This window comes from Danio rerio, chromosome 7 (genome assembly GCF_049306965.1).
Source record: "Danio rerio strain Tuebingen ecotype United States chromosome 7, GRCz12tu, whole genome shotgun sequence".
Taxonomy (NCBI): domain Eukaryota; kingdom Metazoa; phylum Chordata; class Actinopteri; order Cypriniformes; family Danionidae; genus Danio; species Danio rerio.
In genome coordinates, this window is record NC_133182.1 from 31,702,296 (window position 1) to 31,728,525 (window position 26,230).

Genomic DNA, 26,230 nt, shown 5'->3' on the forward strand with positions numbered 1-26,230 from the left:
AGTGTGCATATACTACTTGCACTTTTTTAAACTACAAAATGGCACCGGATAGGTCATAAGACCATATATGTACCAGTGCTTAATTTGTAAATTGCAAGGTTCCGGAACAGATCAGGGTAACGGGTCTGGCAAGTCACCAGATGAGGGAGAGGTGCCACAAACCAAAGTGAAGGCTAGGGGTGGGGATTGTTAAAATGAGGTAAAGTCTAGATAGAATTCACAGCATGCCGGAAGTGCGATATGCACATCAATATAACTGCATTTTTTATGACACTCTATTACAATAATTAACATTTTTACAGTACTTTGACAGTTGGGTTTAGGGTTAGCACAGGCATTCAAAATAAAATTTACTGGCAAATTTATTAGATAACATAAATAATACTTGGTACAACTTGTTTTTATGGTACTGTGACAGTTGGGTTTAGGGTTGGGGTGGGGTGCACCGGAGTGCATGTGTCAAGGCACTAACCACTACACCACTGGCGCCGACGAGCCACATTCATATCTGATCTAGCAACAACCGTAAAAAGAGGTGGCGGATCAGATTTCAGAGGTGCCAGATGCGGATCCGGCTTGTTCCGACACAAATTAAGCCCAGCGTATTTCAGAAGGGAATTTTTACAAAATAATAACACAGTTTAAAGTGTTTAAGCTCTGAAGTGCTGTGAAGAGCATAGCAAACCAACAAGTGGTGGTAAAAGTCTAACCGTAAATCCACATTGGCCAATCAGAAGCCCGAAATAATGAGTTATCAGTTTCAGTAGGCTAATCTCAGCAGGCACAGGACGTCAATATGACTTCATGGGACATTTCATTTTGTTTGGAAATGAAAAACTGGTTGACGTCAGAGTTAAACGTCAGGCCGACGTCAATGCCGAATCGATGTTGCATTTTGGTTACTTTGCAACGCAAGCTAACAACAACAAAATATCAACATTTAATGATGTTACAGCTTGATGTTGTGTGGATGTTATCACTATGACGTCTGTCAGACATTGGATTTTGGTTGCCATATATGACAAATAAATGTCAGTATTTTACGTCAATATGATGTTGGTTTAAGATGTTGGCTCGACATTGAATTTTAATCACATTAGAACACAGCTCAAAATCAACAAAATATCAACGTCAGTTTGCGTTGTTATTGGAAGGCAAAATAAACCCAGCAAAAAAGATAGTTCACCCAAAACTGTACATTTGCCCACCCACCTTATGCTTCCAAGCATTCACGATTTATTGTCTGTTGAACACAAAATAAGACATTTTGAAGAACATTGGAAATCGGCAGTCATTGACATCAGCAGTCAATGTCAATGGTTTGCGGTTTCCAACATTCTTTAAAAAAATCTATTCAACAATAGAAATAAACACAAACACGATTGGACCTGTTAAACCAGGGTTGGACCTAACTAGATGATGACAGAATTTCAGGGCAAGCTACTCCAGTATTCCATGTACAGTATATAGTAAATAGCCATGTCTAAACACAGCGCAGATATCAAGGAAATAGCATGTTTGATTGCCAGCAGCTCAATTTACTTTCTTTATGATATTGACCACTCTCTATTATTCATTGCTCACCATCCTCCAGCATCTCCACAGTGACAGGCAGAGACGGGCGACTGGCACCCATGGGCGAATAGGCCACTACATAGAACGTGTAGGCTGTGTGAGGGAGCAGTTCTTTCACATGCAGCTCTGTGGTGTCGTTATTCACCGCAAACTGATACTCCATGTTGTCTGAGCCTGCAAACAAACAAGCACATTTATAGTTTAAAAACCTGCTCCTAAGCAAAACATTGTTGTCCTTTGGGTATGAGCATGCGAATGTGGAGAAGAGTGACCCCATCAATAGCAGCGGTCTACAGTACGAAGTGAATTGGCCTCGGTAAAGTAATGAGACTGGATTTCTCTCTGTGGACTGATCCACTTAAGCTGGCTACACTCAGAGTAATGAAAAAGGCTGCAGGTCAAACAGGGACTCAAGTAACCTCTGGTAACAGGAAGAGCCTCATAGAAACTTTTTACAACAATCCGAAAATAGAAAATGCTCAATGTAGCAATATTTGTCATTTTCTTTTAACGTTTTTATTACATAAAGTTGAAGTCAGAATTATTCGCCCCCTGTTTATTTTTCCCCAATTTCTGTTTAATGTAGAGAAGATTTTTTTTACGTATTTCTAAACATAATAGTTTTAACTCATTTCCAAAAACTGATTTATTTTATCTTTGCCATGATGACAGTACATAATATTTGACTAGATATTTTTCAAAACACTTCTATACAGCTTAAAGTGACATTTAAAGGCTTAACTAGGTTATTTAGGTTGACTAGGCAGGTTAGGGTAATTAGGCAAGTTATTGTATAACGATAGTTTGTTTTTTTTCAAAAAAAAAAAAATTAGCTTAAAGGGGCTAATAATTTTGACCCTAAAATTTAAAAAAAATCAAAAACTGCTTTTATTCAAGCCGAAATAAAACAAATAAAACTTTTTGCAGAAAAAAAAAAAATTATCAGACATACTGTGAAAATTAACCTTGCTCTGTCAAACATTATTTGGGAAATATTAAAAAAATAATAATAATAAAATTCAATGGGGGGCTAATTCTGACTTTAACTGTATATGTCTGGTAAGGCTACTTATAAATTTTTTTTTTGCTACAGATAACATAATAACAGCTTTAAAGAGTAACTATTAATGTGTTTCATTATATTACTCAGGTTTACTTACTGTAATCTAAATATTTTAAAATACTTTGAAATACTTAAGCTGCGTAATACAAATAAATAGGATCTTGTACTGTATCATGCTGCATTAAAAGCTTCAATATGAATCCAAACCAAACATATTATGAAAGCAGTGGTGTAAAGTAACACATTACAAATACTCAGTTACTGCAATAGAGTCGTTTTCTCAGGAATTGTAACTAACCAAGTAGTTTTAAAAATGTGTGCTTTTACTTTCCCTTGAGTACATTTTTAGTGCTGTATTGGTATTTTTACTCCATTATTTTCCTTCAACCTGCAGTCACTACTTTATTTTTTCTTGTCTATGGGGATTGGCTAAAGTAGATAAATTGGTCCTGTTATTCCCATCCAATCACAGAAAGTAAATCGCACCATACTGAACAACCTCATGACATGAGTGCTTTATAAATGCAGCAAACTACTTGGAAGTATGAAAAGTGTCAAAGAAAATGTCTAAAATCTTTACACACAATGATGCAAAGACTATTTAGAGTGCATGTTATTGATGAGAAAATGGTGGATGTTTACTTTCTGATGACTGAAATTGCCAAATGGCCTTCAATAATTACTAAATGCACTACAGAATGTTACGTTTACACGTTTACGTTTACTACTCTTGAGTACTTTTAAAGGGGCATTTTACTCATACTTTGAGTAATATTACTAACAAATACATTTACTCTACTTGTGCTACATTTTGGGCAAGTAATAGTACTTTTACATAAGTATAGTTTTTCAGTATTCTTTCCACTGCTGCATGAAAGTAGCTGAAACGACTGCTTCAGGGCTCCAAGTTGTTCCATATAGATTTGTTTAATGAATGCACCAAACTTTAAGTGATCACTTCACTGATATTCCACTCTATGGAGAAGTGAACAAAAATGGGTGGCCTAAGCATCAACTACTTATTGAATTTAAAAACTTTTATTTCATGGATGATTCGTTTGAATCTGTTAACTGAATGCAATGTGAGTTCTATGAGAATATTATTCATATTTCTATATTGAAATGTTAAACATTATGATAACCATTCAACATTCAAAATGTGAGAGTTACTGTATAAAATGTTTCAGAGATCAAGAACTACCTCATGCTTTTTCAGATAGAACGTTTTGTTTTGTTGTATTTGACTTTGTTGCTTTGTTGCAGGTACAGATTACGCTGTTCTGAGGTGTTCCGTTTATTTCAGACTTACAAGTAAAACACTCTTTGTATTTGCACAAGAGAAATGCATTCCACAAATAGCTTGCATATTTTTGTGTTGTGATGATAAGCTCTATTACAAGTGGCTAAATAAACAAACTGCATAGTTTGTTTGTTTTTTAAACAAATAATCAGTTACCTTATTTGGTGTACACCCCATAGCTTACTTAAAAATGTAATCAAAATTTAAAATTCACAGTACTCAGTTTGGTAATCTAAAAGACTTTTCGGATGTAGAGTAATTCGATTATTACCTACTTAAAAACAGTAAATATGTGCAAATAAGTGTGATTATTTTATTGGTCAAACTCTTAGTTTGATACAGTTGGGTAGTTCTGCAAAAGCTCCGGTATGAGTTTCATCACTCAGAGTAATGTTTTTTTTATTCAGTGTAATAAAATTCTCTGTTATGCCATAATGTTATGCATTACACTGAATTGCAGCATCAACTTTAATAACTTATTCATACAGAAAAACATTGTTATTCAGCATAACAGATATATTAATGTAAACATTTCACTTGTACCCACTCTGACCTGTACATACTACTAAATCATACAAACAAATGTTACCAATCTATGTTTTCTTATATTACAGATGATTTTTTTACTGCCTTCAAATTTTTTTGTGAACAGACGTTCTCTAAAAATTACAGTGGTCAAGAGAGCTTAACATGCTGCAATTTAAGAAAATGTGTGCAATTACAAAAACACCAGCATATTAACAAAAGATCTTCACCCAATTGACAGCAGACAAGCTGCAAATCCTCACAACACATACACATTAAAAAACACAACGGAAATGTTTCAAGGGGCCCAACAGCCACAGCCAAATCACCCTGCAGCCTAAGACCTGTTACTCACTGAAGCTATGCAAGGCTGAGACTGGTCATTACCAGAACAAGAGACCACATGGGAAAAATAGGTTGCTGTTAAAAATTGTGTTAGAGACGCCAGCAGGGAGCGCTCAACCTGTGGTCTTTGTGAGTCCTTATGTCCCAGTAAAAGTGACGGGGACACTATACTGTCAGTGGGTGCCATCTTTTGGATGAGACATTAAACCGAGGTCCTGACTCTCTGGTCATTAAAAATCCTATGACACTTCTCGTAAAGAGTAGAGGTGTTACCCCGGTGTCCTGGTCAAAGTCCCTCAATCGGTCCTTATGATCATGGCCTCCCCAATCATCCCCATCCACCGGATTGGCTCTATCACTGTCTCTCCACTCCACCAATAGCTGGTGTGTAGTGAGGGCAATGGGGCTGTTGTCCATCCAAGTGGATGATGCATACTGGTGGTGGTGTAGAGAGACCCCCCTCATGATTGCGTAGTGCTTTGGGTGTATGGCTATATACGATAAATGCACTATATAAATACACATTACATTACATTACAAAAACATGAGGGACGCCACTGTGTCATGACTACTGCTCAGTGAAGTTGTTAGTGATCTTGAAAGATGAGTTTTATGTTTGTTTATTTTAACATCCTGATTCCCTTGTCATTTGTATTTTACTAGCCTAAATAACCATAACCTAAATAGCCGCATCTGTCACATTTTAGTGTCCTCTCAAAATTTTTTCGTTGTGTTCTGTGCTATTTGAAAGTGTTGTGAAAAAATGCAGCATGTTTTCCTAAATTATTTTATTTATTCATTTCTTTGCATTGTAAGGAAATGCAGCACGTGTGCTGTCAAACGGATGAAGCTCTTTTCTTAATATGCTGGTGTGTATTGTAATTGTATTGTTAATGTTAAGCTCTCTCAGCCACCGTAAAAAAAGAGATCAATAACCTCTAAAAAGAATAATATTGAGAAAGAATAAAATGTTTACAATGTATAAATAACAATCTGAATAAATATTGTAATGAATAAATAAATAGTGAGGCCAGCAGGGGGCGCCCAACCTGCGGTTTGTGTGGGTCCTGATGCCCCAGTATAGTGACGGGGACTCTATACTGCTCAGTGAGCGCCGTCTTTTGGATAAGACGTTAAACCGGGGTCCTGACTCTCTGTGGATGAGGATGTTAAAAAAAAATATTAAAAAAAAAAGAGTAGGGGTTTCATCCTGGTATCCTGGGCAAATTTGCCCACTGGCCTCTGTCCCTCATGGCCTCCTAACCATGGCTGCCATCATGTCATCCAGGTGGATGCTGCACACTGGTGGTGGATGAGGAGATTCCCCCCTATGTGTAAAGCGATTTAAGTGCCCAGAAAAGCGCTATATAAATGTAGGGAATTAATTAATTAATATATTTCTGTTACTTTACAGACTTCTCCATTTTCTACTCCATTATATTATTTCAAACTAGAATGTCAATAAAAAAATCACTTTGTTAAACTGCAGAGTTGAAATTTCTACATCGACAGTCGACAGAGCAGAGATCAAGGTCCCAACAATGCAATTTACAACCGTGAATAAACAAAAAATGCGAAACAGTTATTTTTTTATAGTGTGGTCCTGACCTGCCGTGCGCTGGTAGTGAACGGAGAAGCCAATGATCTGGTCACTGTTGTGTTCCGGAGGGTCCCAGGTGAGCAGCGCAGAGGTGCTGGAGTGCGGCGTGGCAGAAACATGGCGAGGAGGGCTGGGCAAACCCTCTCTCACGATCACAGACAGCTTGGCAGTGGCGCAGGCCGTGCCCAGGCTGTTGGCAGCAATACACTGGTAGTATCCAGCATCATCCAGTCGCAGCTGGTTGATGAGCAGAACACCAGGGTTCTGGGTCTTCACCCGGGCATTGGACTGCACCGGCTCTCCATTCTTCAGCCAGCGCAGAGCAGGAGGAGGGTCACCAGAACTATTACACACAAACCGGGCTGTGTTCCCACGGGACAGAGACACCGCCTCTGGGGACTGGAGGATGATGGGTGGAGCTGGGAAAAATAAAGAGTAGGCAAAAAACAAAAAGATTCATTCAGAAATACTGATGTAATACATTTACTCCAAGATTTAGTTTGTGAACAAACAACAAAAAAGTAACAATTACAATAGTTTCTAATTGAATATTTCACACCTAATTAAACAAGTTGTAATTGATTTGTAATTGTTTGTGGAAATTTACCAGTATTTTCTAAGTGTATGTGGAACCTTTAAGTAATGAGTAAAGGCTTATTAATGTAGGTTAATGAGAAAATTCTACATTTATAATTCAAGTCTGATCCATAATTTGATACATGATGCATAAACCCATGTTAACATTAACAAAGCACAATGAACATTAAGATTAATTTGTTGCAATTTTCTTACAACTTAATTGCAAGTTCATATTAGCTACTCTAATGAACTATAAATGATATAATGAAGAATAATTGTTACATCATATATACTATATCACATATTTGGGACTTGTGGAGCTGCGCATCGGTTGATTTGCTCTTCAGTGATTGGACTTTCAGTTGTGAAATTTAAACCACACTAAACTGAACTTTTTTTTATTATATTTAACGTGTACGTACACATTTCTATACCAGATATAACATTAATCAACAATCAAACAAATAAACAAACAAAACAAAAGGCTTCTCAGTATTTGACACCAGGATACAATATCACCTCTTTTAATAATCTGCTAAGAAAACATTTCCAACTCCACCACCTTTTAAAAACAACATAAAAGGTCTCCAAACTAAAAAAAATATGTATTTATTTCTTAATATACAAGATATTTTTCCATTGGCATGCTTGTTACCATCTCTTTCAGCCAACGGGCTATTTTTGGTGCACATGTACTTTTCCAATTTAAAGGAATAAACTATTTCAAATACATATATTCATAAATATATGCTCTTTTTTAACTTGGTCTCTTGGAATATAAATGAAATAAAATAAAAATAAAAGAGACATTGGTATATTAACCTAAAGAATCTTTTCTATTATTTCTTTCACACCTTTCCAGACGTTTTGTATTCCTTTACATTCCCATATACAGTGATACAGCATTACATTATGGTCCCTGCATCTCACACAAGTTATGTAAATCCTCATCAACCACTTATTTTGTAACTGTTTCAGATGTGTTCATTGTTAGTGACTGAGATTCCTCTACAGCACAGGTGTCAAATCCAGTTGCTGAAGGGTCACAGCTCTGCACAGTATAGTTCCGACCCTACTTCAACACACTTACCTATAGGTTTTAAACAAGCCTGAAGAATTTAGTTTGATAGGTGTGTTTAATTAGGGTGAAAGCTAAACTGTGCAGAGCTGCGGCCCTCCAGGACCTGAATTTGACACCAGTACTCTACAGCATCTAGTCCTCTATAGAGGTATCCTCTTTAAGATCTAATCTCCAAGCTTCCAATTTACAATTTAAAGATTCCTTTGATCCTGACCCCAGATCTTGCATAATGCAGTAATTTAACCTTCACTAAAACAATCTTTTGTTATTACTTTTTCCAAAAGAGACAGCTTATCCATAGAATTGTTTTCTGATTTGAGGATAAAATCTCTTATCTGTAAATACTTTACCAAATGTTTTGCAGGAATATCGTATGTACTAACAATTTCCTTTATTGACATTAGAATATTGTTAACATATAAATCTGCTATGTTTCTAATTCCCTTCTCTGCCCATATCTTGAATTCTGCATCTAATATACCTGCTTTAAATTTGTTATCATCCCAAATTGGACTGAAACAAGTTAAAGGATAGCAGGCACTTAAATAGATTTTCATGTCAAACCATATGGAAATCATATTTATAACTATGGGATTGGAAACAATTTCAACTAAACTGAAAATTAACTCGGAAAAGTGGACTGACACAGTTTCAATTTTAATTTACTTGAACGTCTATGTTAAGCTGCTTTGACACAATTTACATTATAAAAGCACTATATAGATAAATATGAGTTGAGCTGAATATAAATCATATCTTAACAAAAGATAAATAAAAATAACTGAACACATATAATGAGTCATAATGTATTCAAACAATTAGAAAAACCATCAGTTTTTCAAGGACAAATCTTTCTACTAGTACAATTTTTTTCCTTTACAAAAACAACAACAGATGGATATCCGTATGATTCAATTAGAGTGAGTAAATAAAAAAAAAAAACACCTTGTAAATGTTGGAGCATATTTTTGGAGCAACAATTATACTGCACTTTCATGCAAAACATGTCTTGACTGAATGATTTATTTTAAAACATTAGGATTCCTCTGAAGTGTGCAGTTCAGAAAAGAGTCATTTTGATCCTTGTAAACAGACAATATCGAGTTTTAACACATTAAAACAACCCAAACATAATACAGCTTTAATTTTTTCTGTATGTTAGAATGAGTCCTCTTTTTGTCTGAGCAACTTAATTAAGTAATGATGTTTTGTCATTGTCAACATTCGTCTATAAATTTGCCCATATAGATACTACAGTATTTGATGAATTCCTGAAATAATAACCACAAGCATAAGAATAAGCACTAATAAGACAACCTATTAGAAATATTTCAGAGTTTTACATCAATCCATTTTATATCCATCATGTAGGGTTAAGCAACCATCTGTTTCTTTTTACTGGAAAGCTTATTGATTTTTTGGTGACGAGGGATTTTATAAAGCATTTTAACCCTGGGACAGAGAAATTGGCAAGCACAAAATTCCTCAAGAAATACTCAAGGACAATACCAAATGTAAAACCAAAACCGAAAAAAGGCCTTGCTAAACATTGAACATTTCCTGCCTATATTATTCATACATTAATTTTACATCAATAAGCCTCGTTGTATATTTTATCACACTCTCTACAATTTATTCAGTATTTATTCACACTGCATGACCAGTTAGGAGGAAATGCACACATTTACCTAGTACTCGGAGTTCAGCAGGAGATGAGACGAAATCTCTGGTTTTAGGTTTGTTGGCACGGCACACATAAACTCCAGCATGGTGACTGCGGGTGTCAGGAATCACCAGGTTTGTTGCAAGAACAACAACATCTGTAGCTATAGGCTTGCCATCTATGCATCCCAGAGGAGAGGTTTAAAAAATAAAAACAATAAGGGAAAAATTATGAAAGCAAATGGGAATTGAATCAAAACAGAGCATGCACAGAGACATTGGACATTTCTTGATAACTATACATAATAAAAAAGAGAGCCAAAGAAAATCTTAGGATTTAACCACATACAGTGCTCAGCATCATTGAGTAGACCCCATTTTGAAAATGATTTTTTTTTTAAATCAATTTCAAGAGTGAATATAGGCAGTGTATTTTGGTGCATTTAAACAAAACAGATTTGTTAAAGAGATATCTTTATTAAAATAATATTTTAGTCACCAAACATTAAAAAAATAGAAAGATAATACAATAAAATTAAAGCAAAAAATTGCTAAATAAATGACAACCTTCAAAATTTCAACAATTTTTATTTATTTTTTTGCTTCTTGATTTTTCCTCTTGTTTAAATTTGTATTTAATACTTTTCTATAATAAATAAATTTGGGTGTACTAGTTTTTGGACCGTTATCGTACGTTATTTTGTTAGATAACCTCCAGACTTTGCTTCAGTACCGACTAATCTACTGAATATGCACAAATAAAATATTGTATAGCTGACTATTAAAATTTGAATTAAAAAAAATAGATTTGTGAGGGGTGTACTTGTATATGCAGAGCACTGTAAGTAGCTATTCGTAGCTAAATCTGTGTATGAAAGTCTTGGTTTAAAACTATCAGGAAAAAAAATTAAATACTCTCATAACTGAATTACTCTTATTTTGTTTTAAACAATGCAAAATGACAATCAATAAGAACTATTGAAAGATTAAGAAGTCATTTTTAAAAAGCACCATTTTTTAAAAAGCATAATCTTTAAAGCACCGATAGGCATGTCATTTATTCTTCTCTCATTGATTTGTACAAAATGTTTAGGATATACTAATAGTAGGCTAACTATGTGTCAAGTCTGTTATTGTGATATTTCAGTGAGTTTCTTATTCACTTAAAAAGAATCTTTGAAATTTACACAAAAAGACAAAAAAAAATCAAATTACATTAACAATCTGTACCTCCACATTGAAAACAATAACACAACAAACAGATAAATATGTAAACAAAATAATATATACATTAAAAAATAATAAATGCGTCGAAGGTCTTAAAATATGAACACAAAAATCATCTAATAAGGTATATTAATATCTTGCTTTTTGACTTTTCATCTCTCTTAATGTCTTCATATACTGTATACCACAAATTCTTCTTTAAACAGTACCACACTGCAAAAATGATATGATCAATTAGTCATGACAGCGTGTTTTTAGTTCATTGTAACTTACTAAACTAAGTTGATCATGTTCTAACATAATTGTATAGGTTACGCAAGCTGTTTTAAGTCAGTTTAACATAAGTTCAATTGACTCATAGGGTTAATTTGACTCAGCTTAAAAATCAAAGCATCCTGTTTTTTGTGTAATCATGGGGTAATTTTGAAAAATGTAGATTTATAAATATACCATTTTAATAATATCAAAAACTTTGATATGTATTATAGAAGATAAGATCTCTTTATAGATGAACTATCACTTCAAGCTGTTAAATACATACAGTAATAATAATGATGTAATATGTCTGATGAACCAGCAGAGGGAAGTACAGCACTGGAGGAAATACTGTACGATGTGCATGAACAATACCTAGACACTGACCGTCTGCCATATTCACACTCAAACAAAGAAAAAAAAAACACATCTCGTTCATTTTACAGCATCTTGTAAATTTTTTATGAAAGCTAATGAGAATAATGCTCTCACTTATACAGCTCTGGCCTCACTGTGGAGAAAAGAGGGCCAAATGAGACCATGAGAGGGAGTAACAGTGGGGGTGAAGGGTGGAGGGTAGTTGGTGTGTCTGTTGCAGCACAGCCACGTCTCCATAAAGCAAACATATAAGCTCATATATTACAGTTTGTGTGGTTCATTAACATTAGTCTATATAAGTACTTCAGGTTCACAGGTTCATTACAGTAAAAGCACAAGTGCCTTCCAAATCAGCCAAGGGTTTAAGTGCAGAGCAATGATTGCTTGAAGATTTTTTTTTACCAGAGTTTTTAGCTGCTAGGTTCTCTTATATTATTACAACATCAACATGGCTGGGGAGTTTGGGATCTCTAGCTGACCCAAGTCAAACAGGACATGACACTTTTAAGAGTTTGGATCAGTTTTAAACTATAATAAGGAATTTTACAGAGCACTAAATATATATATATATATATATATATATATATATATATATATATATATATATATATATATATATATATATATATATATATATATATATATATTATTATTATTATTTTTTTTTTGTTAGGCCTACTAGAAAAAAAAAATTTAAGTGAAACATGTTTTATTACAGAAGTTAGAGCAATAAAATATATTTCTCATTATTATTTAGTTTAACTTAATGATCTATTATAATTAACATTAATAAATAAATGAAGACTAAAAACAACAAAAAAACTATATACATGTTGTGCATAAATATAAAAAACTAAAATAAAACAAAAACTGAAAAAATTACCAAAACTTTACCCAAATTAAAAAGTATATATAAAAACTGCAATAGATTGTACACAATGTTTCTAGTTTTTCTCATTTTCATTTAGCTAGTGCACTAAAACCACTAGAAATATATACATAAACTTAGAATCTATATACACATGTAAAAAAAAAAAGAAAAAAAAAACACACACACACACACACACACACACACACACACACACATATATATATATATATATATATATATATATATATATATATATATATATATATATATATATATATATATATATATATATATATATATACATATATACATACATACATACATATATATACACATACATACATACATATATATATATATATATATATATATATATATATATATATATATATATATATATATATATATATATATAAACTAAATTGTACAAGTTTATTCAAAATAAAATATTTCATCCTCATTTTATTTTAAAAGTATAATTTAATTATAATATGTGCGTTAATTAATTATTAAATTAATTAATTAATTGTTATTTAATTAATTTAATTATAATATGTTAATTAATCTGGTTCTACAGTACATTTTTGAAAAGAACATTTATTGTAAGTTGTAACCCAGTTGTAAGAGCAACAAATAATAACTTGACTTCTAGTTGATCATTTGAAAAAGTGGCAGGAACTAGATTTTTCCCAATCATCACAAATACTGCAGAAGATCTATTGGCACCCGTGTGGACCCAGGATTCTTACAAGTATCAGTCAAGTTTGGTGAAGGAAGAATTATGGTTTGCGGTTACATTCAGTAAGGGGGGTTTGAGAGATCTGCAGAGTGGATGGCAACATCAACAGCCTGAGGTATCAAGACATTTGTGCTGACCATTGCATTACAAACCACCGGAGGGCAAACTCTTCAGCAGGATAGCGCTCCTTTTCATACTTCAGCCTCCACATCAAAGTTCCTGAAAGCAAAGAAGATCAAGGTGCTCCAGGATTGGCCAGCCTAGTCACCCGAAATGAACATTATTGAGCATGTCTGGGGTAAGATGAAGGAGAGGAGGCGTTGAAGAGGAATCCAAAGAATCTTGATATACTCTAGGAGTCCTGCAAGAAGGCTTTCTTTGCCATTCCAGATGACTTTTTTAATGTTTTCTGAGTCAGAGATATATGGATGCAGTCCTCCAAACTCATGGGAGTCATACATAATATTAATTCTTTTTCCACTGCACCATGACTTTATATTCTATACTGGACATTATTTCTGTTTAGTGACATGACTTTTATTTAAGCAAAGTCAGATCTTGATGTCCTAAATAAATAATTAAGAATCAACACATGATTATATTTTATTTTGGTAAAATACGTGTAATCTAGAGGCCTTTGCCTTTCATAAAAGTCACTTCTGATACCAAATGATCAACTAAAAGTTAAGCTATTATTTGTTTTTCCTAAAACTTAGATGGGTGACAAGACTTTTGTCAGGCAGTGTATTTTAGCTATTTTAGATTTGAGTTCAAGTCTTTTTACATATTCATTCTTTATTTGACAACACTGATCGGGTGAGGTCACAGTCTTGTTTATGGACCAGCTTCAGGTGCACAGTACACACCTGGTTCAAATTACTGCTCTTAAAAGCTACAGACTGTTAAAGTAGACTAGCATTCAGTTGCATTTGTGTATAACATGTTAAATCTTACCCTGTCTGCTCCATGACACAAAGGGTTTGGGTTCACCCTGAGCCATGCATTCCATCACAGCTGGACGTCCCATGACTACTGTAGAGTTCTGTGGCGGAGCCACAATCACCACCTCACTCTCCTGAGACAGACCTACACACAGACATATCATGAGTGCGTGTATGTGTGTGTGTGTGTTTGTGGACAGGATAAAAGAGTGTTCACCATTAGACACAAACTTCAATTGAGTGAAAGCAGAATTAAGCTAGCATTTGACCTGATAGTGTAAACTATTATTCTCACAGGAAGTGACAAAGATAGAGTGAGATAGGATTGAGGAAATGGTGTGATAGACAGATTGAGAAAGTGAAAGAGAAGCATTTAAAAAAAAAAATTAATAATATTATTCAACAAGGATGTATAAAACTGATGAAAAGGCATTCATGTGAGATTTCAAGGATTTAAAAAAGATCACTGTTTTAAATAAGTGCTATTTTAAAAAACTTTTTAAATAAAGCATTTATGAAATAATGAAGTAATTATAAATTCTTCTAACGCAGCAAACCAGCATAGATGTTTTCTGAAAGATGGTGTGACACTGAAAACTTAATCATGCAGATTCTAGCTTTGAATTCAGGCTATAAATAACATTAAAATATTTTGAAACAGAAAACATTTTTTACAGTTTTATTTTTGGTCAAACCATCCTTGTTAAGCAGAAGAATTTAGAAACATTTACCAACTTCAAACGGCAATATGTGTATTTACACATGTACTGTATGTACATATGACTTCATGCTATTGTAAAGCACTAGGGACCATGTAAAATACACTATAAAATCTGACATGACTTTGTATTTTATCCTGTATTTCATACATCCTTACATCTCTTCATTGCTGAGCAGAAACCCATTTAGTATCCACAAAAAGAAAAATAAATAAATACAAATGAGAAAAATAGGTTAATAAACCAATTCTGTAAAAAATGACCCTCATTTTTCATTCTTGAGTTCTTAATTCTTCAGAACACAATGTAAGATATTTTAGAGAGGTCTCTGACCCTCTATATACAGCATCGGTCCTAAACAGCCATCAAATATATAGTCATAACAATCCATGTGACTTTAGTGGTTCAACTGCAATAATGTAAAGCTCCAAGAACATTTTTGTGTGCTAAAAAAAGGTTAAAATGATTCTGTGTGCTTAATCAGTCTATATATAGTATACTCTCTGTACTATATCTTTTTTCACGCATCAGGCAAGGCAAGTTTATTTATATAGCACATTTCACACACAATGGTAATTCAAAGCGCTTTACATCAGGGGTGGACTGGAACAAAAATTCAGCCCTGGTACTGTAGCCACACCAGCCCACATACACCAACACAGCCCCACCCATGGACACGCCTCTCCTGTGTGCTGTGCTTCTCCTATGTGCTCTGCCTCTGCCTCTCCTGCAAGCTCTTTTTCCACAACTTCATGATGAGTGTCATCACTACTTGGATCACTGCTTATACTAGGCTTTGCCACATTTTTGTTTTGAATAAACATGTGCTTATGAAACAATTTAAGGGGACCTAATGAATGAATATGAATAATTATGACATAATGTACACCGTAAAACAAAACAGTCAACTTTATCAAGTAAAGTGTAGTTAACTCAAAATTGACTGAAAGTTAATTCTACTCATTTGAAAAGAGTTTTTAACTCAGTGTTGAAGGTATTGAGTTAATTAAATACCAAATTATTTCAACTTAAATGGAGTAAGTACACAGTGCTCATGTACATTATTTTCAATAAACTCAAATGGCTTGTTACAATTGGTTTCCTCAAACGGTCTGAGTTGCCTTAACTTATAGGGTTGGTCAGTAGTTGGTTGAGTTCTCTTTATTTATTGGGTTTTAATGTGCTCAAATGGCTTCATTTACTCAAATGGATTAACCTCACAGTACTCATTAGGATTAGTTTTTGAATTTAAATGGTTTGTTGCAATCGGTTTCCTCAAATGGTTTGAGTTACCTTAACTTTTTTGGTTTTACAGTGTACAGTTAAGTTCAAATGTAACTATGTAGACATAATTACAATTATTGTCATGTGTTCACCTCTACTTTAGAATTTATTACAAACCCAGTGTACAATGCGTGACTGTTTTGTTTTTCCTACCTCTACTTCAATCCTCCCTGTCTCTGCTTGGCCTACCGTAGCATCCTTTCTCACAGCACTATTAGCAGAGCAGTCTTTGCTAATAATGACATTCTAAAATGTACCTAGGTCTACTCTAAGCTTACTACTGTAAACAGTGTAGGTTACTGTCAAAAACTGTCAGAAGTAATATGAATGGGGTAAGGATTACTTAGTATATTTTAGCATAATGACTTAGAAGTATATTTTCTGTTTTCTTCTTACCTCTGACGAATTGAAACCTTTTGAAAACATTTCAGTTAATTTTCTGCATTTGGCATTGTCTGGTTTTAGAGCCCTTTTTTTGTGCATTCTCTGAGCTTTTTGACAGCGCCTTTCCTATTTGTCTATGGTCTATTTCTGACGATTAGCTTGTGTTACACTTACTGTTTGATATGCTTTTCAGATTTTGATTACATGTATTATTATTATTACTAATATTATCATCATCGTCATCATAATAATATTTATATCTTGCAAGAGATAAAAGCTGCCTGCATGTAAAAACAATACATATAAAAACACTAAATAAATAAAAACTGACCGGCCCACATTTAAAAAATGGCCCGGCACTTGCCAGAATTGCCAGATGGCCAATCCGCCCCTGCTTTACATTAACAAGAATAAAAGACAAAAGAAAACAAAATGATACAGAGAACTAAAAATAAATAAAAATGAAAAGAAAAATGAAAAGACATAATAGTGTCATCTGTCAGATGTTAGATGTAGCACAGTGCTCATTTGGTGAAGGCACAGATGTGTTTTCAGTCTTGATTTGAATGTGCCTAATGTTGGAGTATATCTGATCATTTTTGACACTGATTCCAGCAGCATTTTTCTAGGGGCAGTCTGCCATTGATAATCTGACATGGAAGACACTGGTGTTGTTTTTACAGTTTTTCAGAGAACAAAAGTTTTCTTGAAGCTTTGCATGATGACAGTTGACCCACTGAAGTGACAGGGAATGTTTTGACAATGATTTTGTTTCCTTTTCTGGATCGCTGCTGTATATGGACAGCATATATCTCTGATTTCATCTAAAATACCATCATTTGTCTTCTGAAGATAAATAAGGGTGTTAGGGTATTGAAATGACATGAGGGTGAGTAATTAACAACATAATTTTCATTTTTGGATGAACTATTAATACATGCTGCACATAATGCACATTTATTTCGACCAGTTATTGCTGTCGCACTTATTAAATAATGTTTGAATAAATCAGATTATTATATCACAAAAGAGTGCTGCTGTACATGCTGTTTTCCACACTGGTCACCCAAATCTTTGCTTTACTATAAACTGTACATTTGTAAATAAAGGCCCTGATTCTGTGGCCACAGAACAGCCTGTATGAGTTCAGCAGAAACACCCACAGATCACAATGAAGTAAAACATAAGCATGCAGCTATGGATACGGTATGACAGTCATAAATTAATCACTCTGATTACATACAGCACCAATCACATATGCATGAGTGCCCAGGGATTTAAAATGGGTCAGATTTCTGTCTGAGGCTAAAAGGTGCTTTTGTGTGTATGTGTGTGTACTGGTTTTGGAGGTTTACAATGACAGATATTTGTATAATTACATGGGTATAACCTAGATATTACAAAATTGAGGTAGTTTATGAGGACTCGCCTGTGTTCTTGTACTTCAAATGCTTAGAAATCATACTTAACAGGGTCTTTTTGACTTTCAAATTTTGCTACAGCTTATTTTATTTTATTTTTACATGACAAAAGTCTTGTCGCCTACCCAAGTTTTGGTAACAACAAATAACTTGACTTCTAGTTTATCATTTGGTATTAAAAAAGGCTTATATGAAAGGCAAAGGCCTCTGAAATATGCTTATTTTAGTAAAATAAAACATGATTATGACTCAATTTTCAGGTATTTAATTGGGAAAGTAAAGTCTGACTTTGCTTAAAAGTCTTGTCACTTAAAAGAAATAATGTACAGAATAGAATATAAAGTCATGGTGCAGTGTAAAAGATTTATTATTGTGTATGAGTGCAGGACTGAGGACTGCATCCATACATCTCTGCAATGACTCCCAGAGTTCATCAAGATTCTTTGGATTTTTCTTCAATGCCTCCTTAATTTTACCCAAACAGGCTCAATAATGTTCATATCTGGGGACTGGACAGGCCAATCCTGGATCGCCTTAACCTTCTTTGCTTTCAAGATCTTTGATGTGGAGGCTTAAGTATGAGGAGTGTTATCCTGCTGAAAAATTTGCCCTCTACTGTGGTTTGTAATGTAATGGGCAGTTGCCCTCCACTCTGCAGATCTCTTGCACTCCCACATACTGAATGTAGCCCCAAACCACAATTTTTCCTTCACTAAACTTGACTGATTTCTGCAAGAATCTTGGGACCATGTGGGTTCCAGTAGGTCTTTTTCAGTATTTGTGATGACTGGGATGCAGTTCAGCAGATGACTCATGAGAAAAATCTACCTTCTCCCACTTTTCCAAATGATCAACTAGAAGTCAAGTTAATATTTGTTGCTCTTACAACTGCAATCGATGACAATGCTTTTGTCAGAGACCTCATAAACAACCACACCAACATGTGTGTGTTTGAGTGAACACAATAGTGGACATACACTTGACCATGAATACCCCCCCAAAAAAAATGCTGTTCGGCTCTTTCAAGATAAAGTGTGTGTGTGTGTGTGTGTGTGTGTGTGTGTGTGTGTGTGTGTGTGTGTGTGTGTGTGTGTGTGTGTGTGTGTGTGTGTGTGTGTGTGTGTGTGTGTGTGTGTGAGAAACGAAACGCACAATGTCAAACAGAATACTAATAAGTCAAAATACTGCCTAGCATCCCATTGAGGTATCTGAAACACAGACTCTCTTACACACACAGTGACTATTTCAGTGCAGTCGAGCTGTCTGCTCTCATGGGTAAAACATGCATCGCATTTGCAGAGCAAAACTATGATTACCTCAAGGTGAAGACTGCTCTCTTTTAAGCTGGCTTTCCTCGCTATTCAGTTCAATTTGGCTTTATTGGCAAGAGTGTAAATATTAAACATTAGCAAAGCCAGGGATGTATGTAAACAGAAACCCGCATATTAATGGAAACCATACATTAGACAACACATAATGGATAAGAACTAAGGTGAATGTCTGAAGTGTTTACGTAACATTGAAAACCATTAGTATTACATAAGACGTCTACATACAGACACAAGGTCACCATGGTGAAAGTGGACAGAACACATACTATGATGATATGGCTGATACATATTTAGACACAGACCGGTGTTAAAATGTATCTAATGTTGCTGTACGTCTGTTTCCATGGTTGAAAAACTGTTTGTTGATTGCTCGTACTATTGCTCTCTCTTTCATTCTGTCTTAGATTTAATGCAGTTGCTCAATGCAATGTAAAATAAAAAAGGTAAAATTAATTCTCCTTTGAACAAGCAAAATAGTCTTGCTTTCAGATAACTTAGCATAAGCCACTTGCTGATTATCTTGCTTGTATAAAAAGTGACTGACTTACTGATGTTTTGCAGTGAAATAAGTCATTGTAACTAGTGTTGGGGGTAACAAGTTACTTAATAATAGGGTATATAAACAGTTAAAGTTTCTTTTCATACTGATAAACTTCCTGTAAACTGTTAATGAGACTTTTTTTTTATTTCATACAGTTCTCTTTACAGCACTGATGTTGTATTGTAATTCAAACATAATCAGTTTAATAGACTTCAGCATTCATTTAGTTGTTCAAGCAGAAAACCAAATAAAAAGCCACTTAACACACACACGCCCATCAAAATCAGCAGAAACACCACAACAAATGTTTATATTTTAAAGACATGGCACAGGAAATGTAATGTAATGCAGTGCTTCTTGCACATTCTGGGACCTACTTTATATTGTACACTGTATCAATCAGGCAGTGAAGATTGTTGGTTTTTAAAGAACACAGACCTAAAACGCAGCTATTTTGTAACTGCATACAGTTCACCGGAAGCGTTTGACCCAGGTTACTGAAAAGTTTAAAATCCTTTCGCATAAACCTTATATTACTTTTCTGAGTAACGAGTAAAGTAGCGCACTGATTAAAAAAAAAACTAATAATATATGAGTTGTGTTTTTAAAATTGTAATGCGAGTAAATTTTTAGTTGAATTAATTCGCTTTTAAAAAATTGCTAAATTAAAATGAACATTGTCACGTTGAATCCCACACACAATGATAGAATGCAGGAACAGACAGAAGTGAATAGACAGAGCCTTATATTTCTGCGATGGAAATATTCTCATTAGTTTGAGCGCATTAAAGGAAAGGACAAGAGGATTATCTGAATGAACAGTGATTTAACTTTTTAATAACACAAAAATAAGTACAAAATTACAAGCACCTTGCTTTAAACTGTCATTAATCGGTATATCCGCCATATATACAGTGAAATCAGAATTATTAAACCCTGTTTTCATTTTTTTTTCTTTTTTAAATATTTCCCAAATTATGTTTAAAAGAGCAAATAAATTTTCACTGATAATATTTTTTTTCTTCTGGAGAAAGTCTTATTTGTTTTTATTTCGGATAGAATAAAAGAAGTTTTTAATTAAAAAAAAAAAAAACATTTAAAGGTCAAAATTATTAGCACCTTAAAGTTATATGTAAATTTTTTTCGACTGTCAGAACAAATCATTGTTATACAATTACTTGCCTAATTACCCTAACCTGCCTAGTTAATCTAATTAATCTAGTTAAGCCTTTAATTGTCACTTTCAGTGTCTAAAAAATATCTAGTAAAATATTATTTACTGTCATCATGGCAAAGATAAAATAAATCAGTTAATAGAACTGACTTATTAAAATTATTATGTTTAGAAATGTGTTGAAAAATCACTGCGTTAAACAGAAATTGGGGAAAACATAAACAGGGGGCTAATAATCCAGGGGGTTTAATAATTCGGACTTCAACTGTAGCTCTGGGCTCAGGAAGTTCTCCCAAGATAACATTATCCTATATTCTTATTTGTAATTTTTGTATGTTTTTAAAGGTCAATAAAAGTTTTATAGAGTGTTGTTAACTTCACTATTTAAAAAGAAAAAGAAAAAATCCCTGCACGTTTTGAAATTCTGAGATCAAGCTACAGCCAGGTCAGATAAAGTAACACAAAATTAACTCAAAAGTAGCGTAACGCAATACAAACGCAATAAAAAGTAACTAAGTAACACAACTAGTTACTTTTTTGGGGGAGTAACTCAATATTGTAATTCATTACTTTCAAAAGTAACTCTCCCCAACATTTATTGTAATTGCTTATTTCTCTCGCTCTCTTACTCTCTCTCTTTCTCTTTCTCTTTCTCTTTCTCTCTCTCTGTCTCTCTCTCTCTATCTGTCTCTCCATCGGTCTCTGTCTATTTCTTATTCCATTAAACCCATTCATTCCTATTTAACTAATTCTTTATCTTTTTTCATTTCAACTTTGCAATTAAATCGCAAGTCACTCAGTGAATTATTTTTTTTAAATTCCAGGAAATTAAATGCTTCACATTTGTCCATTGTTTAGAAATATGCAGCCCAAAGTATATTTTAATAAGTACAAACTGTAGATGATTTTTTTCCCCCATTCATAACTTTTAGACAGAAAAGTCAAAGATGTTAGAGTAGCATTATTCTTTCTGTGTGGATCTTTCTAGTGCCTGCATTCTTGCCTGCTTTTAAATTGAAGAAAAAAAAACATAAATGAATAAATAAAAAAATGATAATAATAAAATAACAAAATGCTAAAAAATACAAATAAATAAATAATAATAATAATAATTATTATTATTATTATTATATCAATAATAATGATATTTAAGAAAATAGAAACAAAGTATAGTTTTGACTTTTTAGTTTCTTAGTATCTCTCATTAAATTCTCAAAATCAGATAAATTTCACTTAATCCATTTGGTTTTCTTCCAAAAAGAGCGAGAGAGAAGCTGCTTTATGAAGCAACTGATACAAGTAAAAGGCTTAAAAAAGCAAACTGAAGAAAAAAAGGGGGAGAAGGAGAAAGATGAATGTGGAACAATTAGAAAGATCACTTCAAAGATGAATGTGCTAGATGGAAGCACACACACACACTCACACACGCGCACACACAGAAAGAGAAAAACTCATTCAGGTCTCTGGCTGATAACGGAAGCATAATGGAAATGAGCGAAGGTCAGCATGAAGATGTAAGTCTTTCAGGTGTGTGTGTGTGCGCTTGTGTGTGAGTGAGTGTGTGTCTGTGTATGTCTGTGTGTTAAAGACATAGACAGACTTCATAGCAGTACCGATCCATCTCCCTCATCTTCCCACACTTTCTTTTATTTTATTTAGTTCTTTATCTCTCTAGCCTTCTCTGTCTTTGTTCCTCATCTCATTCCTCTATTCCATCCCTCTTTTTGCCCCCTCCATTTCATCAGCCGAGCAGCCTTAAGGACAGCAGGAAATCAATTCTGCCTGCAACACAGACCACCTCTGCAGAGGGCACTTAAACATACATACACACACACACACACACACACACACATATAGATGCACAACTCTGAAAGTGCCACTGCAGATATATACAAACTTCATAAAAAGATTGGTAGAGAAGCACACAACTGATATTTTTCAGAATTTTAGAAACTGTATTATGAAATATACAGGAATATTCTTTCAAAAAAAACTAAACAAATATCAAATCTAAGCTGCACAAAAGATCATTTCAAAATGAAAAGACATCAGAAAGGTGAAAAAACACAAAACCAAAAAGTGATTTTTACCTATTATTTTGTCATGTAAACATTTGTTTGGTTATTCTATCAGGCAAAAGTGTTTCATTCATTCATTTCTTTTCGGCTTGGTCTCTTTATTAATCGGGGGTCGACACAGTGGCATGAACCACCAACTTATCCAGCACATGTTTAAGCAGCAACCCATTTCTGGTAAACATCCATACACACTCATTCACACTCATACACTACAGACAATTTTAGCCTGACCATTTCACCTGTACCGCATGTCTTTGGACTGTCGCGGAAACCGGAACACCTGGAGGAAACCCACAGGAACGCGGGGAGAACATGCAAACTCCACACAGAAACACCAACTGACTCAGCCGAGGCTCAAACCAGTGACCTTCTAGCTGTGAGGCGACAGCACTATCTACTGTGCCACCGCATCGCCGGCAAAAGTGATTCGCTAATCCTGTTCCTAGATTCATTTAGATTCATTTCATCTGTGCAGTGTCAACATCTGTTTATGAGCATTAAATCACACAAATAAGCTAAGCTTTTAGTAACTCAGTCTCTCTGTGGCCAAAGTGTCACAGACACAATTTTTTTGGAAGGATTCAAAATGAATGGAATCACTATCTGGATAGGATTATGTTAGGATTATGAAGTTTTGGTAGCATTGCGTTCCAATGCAAGTGTGATGTACAGTATATATTGTAGAAGTACCTTCTGTTTTTTTGTTTTGGGGGTACTTCATGTCTTTATCACTTCATAGCTATCAATCATGAAATGGACAGGTATAAGTGCCCTGGATGTACAGTTGAGGTCAGCATTATTTAAAAAAAAAAATTTAATTAAAAAAAATAATTTTTAAAAACTGCTTTTAATCTAGACAAAATATAACAAAAAAGACTTTCTCCAGAAGAAAAAATATTATCAGACATACTGTGAAAATTTCCTTGCTCTGTTAAACATCATTTGGTAAATATTTAAAAAAGAAAAAATAATTCAAAGGGCTTATAATAATTCTGACTTCAACTGTATATAAATACGATGGCTCAGACCACTTCAGGAGGTGGTCAGTGACGCATTCCATATCAAACTGGACTGGCCTAAATGCATCTGGTTGTTAAAAACACAAACTGTATGTAAATTGTACTCCTTCCAAAATTAAAAAAAGGTGAGAGCATTGTGTTGTCAGCTAAATGACCAAAAGATAACAGCACAAATGCATAAGTAACAGAATGACACAGATGGCAATTTGTACATTATGATTGCTTAATTTTATTTTTTACCACAAATGTTTAAATGAAAATGTTAAATCAATATCAAAACTCAGAATTATTAGCCCCCCTTTGAATTTGTTTTCTTTTTATCAGGGGGGCTAATTCTGACTTCAACTTTGTATATATATATATATATATATATATATATATATATATATATATATATATATATATATATATATATATATATATATATATATATATATGTGTGTGTGTGTGTGTGTGTGTGTGTGTGTGTGTGTGTGTGTGTGTGTGTGTGTGTGTCTTTTTTTAAAGAAAATTATTCTGTTCATCAAGGCAGCTTTTATTGAATGTGAAAAAAATGGTTAAATATTAATAAATTATGTGTATATTTGCTTTTTTATTGTGTGTAGTTTCAAATGAAATGATCACTCCAGTCATTGTTGCTTTTAGTACCATTACCATTAATTATAATAATAATTTTAAAACATTTAAAAATTGTACTGACCTCAAACTATTGACTGGTAGTGTGTGTGTGTGTGTGTGTGTGTATGTATTTACATATTTATCTCACACTTTCGTATGTTGTAAATAAGCAGGTTTATGTGACACTCAGTGTAACCTAACTAAATTTCTACATACTGTAGCAGAGGATTTGTAACCATATCCGTTTTGTGGAGACACATATGTGGTGAAATGTAAATGCAACCATTTTTAGAAATCTATCCCGTCAGAAAAAATGCATGAAGTGACTAGGTGTAAACAGGCCAACAGTATCTGTTGACCTGGATGCGTGATGTCAGACCTAACAAATGGATTTAGAGAAAATAGGATAGATATTAAACACTACCAGTATCAATGTTACTAGTAAACCCTGGCTGCAGTTCTACAAGTCTTTCTGAGGGGTTGTAGCTCTACTTTAAGTCTTATATTCACACTTTGAGTGTCACATTTCAGCACAGATTGAGGTAAACCCAACACTATGTAATGTAACCTTTGCAAATAGACTGGAATCGAAGGAAGAAGCAATTAAAAACTCTCCTGGACTCAACTGCAACCTCAAAAAAAGATTTCACATAGAAAAAAGTGATAAGAACTCAAAGTAATACACCTTGATTAAATTACATATTACACTGTGTTCTAGGCTAGAGGAAAATGTACAAAAAAAAACATGCTGGTAATTTTCTACCCAAACATTATCCACTTTTCATCCACTTTTTTTTTTCTGAAAAGCAATAAAAACAGACCACTTAATTCCAAAGGGTCAGAGAGAGGGCACTTTTAAAACACACACACAAACTAACTTTACAACTAATTATTAAATGCAACTCTATAATTCTGATGTTTTAATGAATTCAACAGAAAGCACTCACTGACTCCTGAAAATGTGTGCGTCAGAGAGAAGGGGTGAATGGAGCTTCGGGGTTTTATGTGAGGTGCACAGATCATGAATAATGAAAAGCTCTTCTATAATGGGGTAATTAGGAACAGGTCTTTGTGTTATGCAGTACCTGGGCTGACTGTGAGAGAAGCATCCTGGCTGAATCGCTTGCGGGCAGAGTTGAAGGCAACACAACGGTACAAGCCTTCATCTTCTTTGGAGACCTCTAAAATCTGCAGCACTCCGTTAGGAAGAGATATGTACCTGTGTGACAGAGTGAGAAATCACCATTAGCATTCTAAACCACCAAAAAATCTCAAATTCTTCCAAACTTGTAGGTATTTTGTTTTTGGAGCTGTTTGCTATGTATTACAATGATTTTCTTTGAGAAATCAATCAAAAGAAATATTAAAGTTAATCCAATGTGATTTACAATGAGGACGTCTTCAAGTGATTCATTGCTGTTATTGTTTTTTTTTTTTTTTGCTTAGAAGTGAGGAGCTCAAAAAATAAAACCATTTAACAAACCTAAAATTTGTTATTAGTATTTGAAGGATTTCCTGTT

At 33.9% G+C, this 26,230-nt stretch overlaps 1 protein-coding gene across 2 annotated transcripts in view; it reads right to left on the reverse strand.

The window, feature by feature from the left end:
• Positions 1 to 26,230, reverse strand: part of igdcc4 (immunoglobulin superfamily, DCC subclass, member 4) — a 129,320-nt gene that overhangs the window by 25,201 nt on the left and 77,889 nt on the right. For both annotated transcript variants that reach the window (XM_002662840.7, XM_073908625.1), the window contains exons 4-8: positions 25,796 to 25,929; positions 14,155 to 14,286; positions 9,757 to 9,909; positions 6,417 to 6,827; positions 1,585 to 1,749 (exon numbers count right to left, since the gene is read on the reverse strand). In XM_002662840.7, coding sequence (XP_002662886.3) covers positions 1,585 to 1,749; positions 6,417 to 6,827; positions 9,757 to 9,909; positions 14,155 to 14,286; positions 25,796 to 25,929 — 995 coding nt within the window. The remainder of the gene's footprint in view (positions 1 to 1,584; positions 1,750 to 6,416; positions 6,828 to 9,756; positions 9,910 to 14,154; positions 14,287 to 25,795; positions 25,930 to 26,230) is intronic.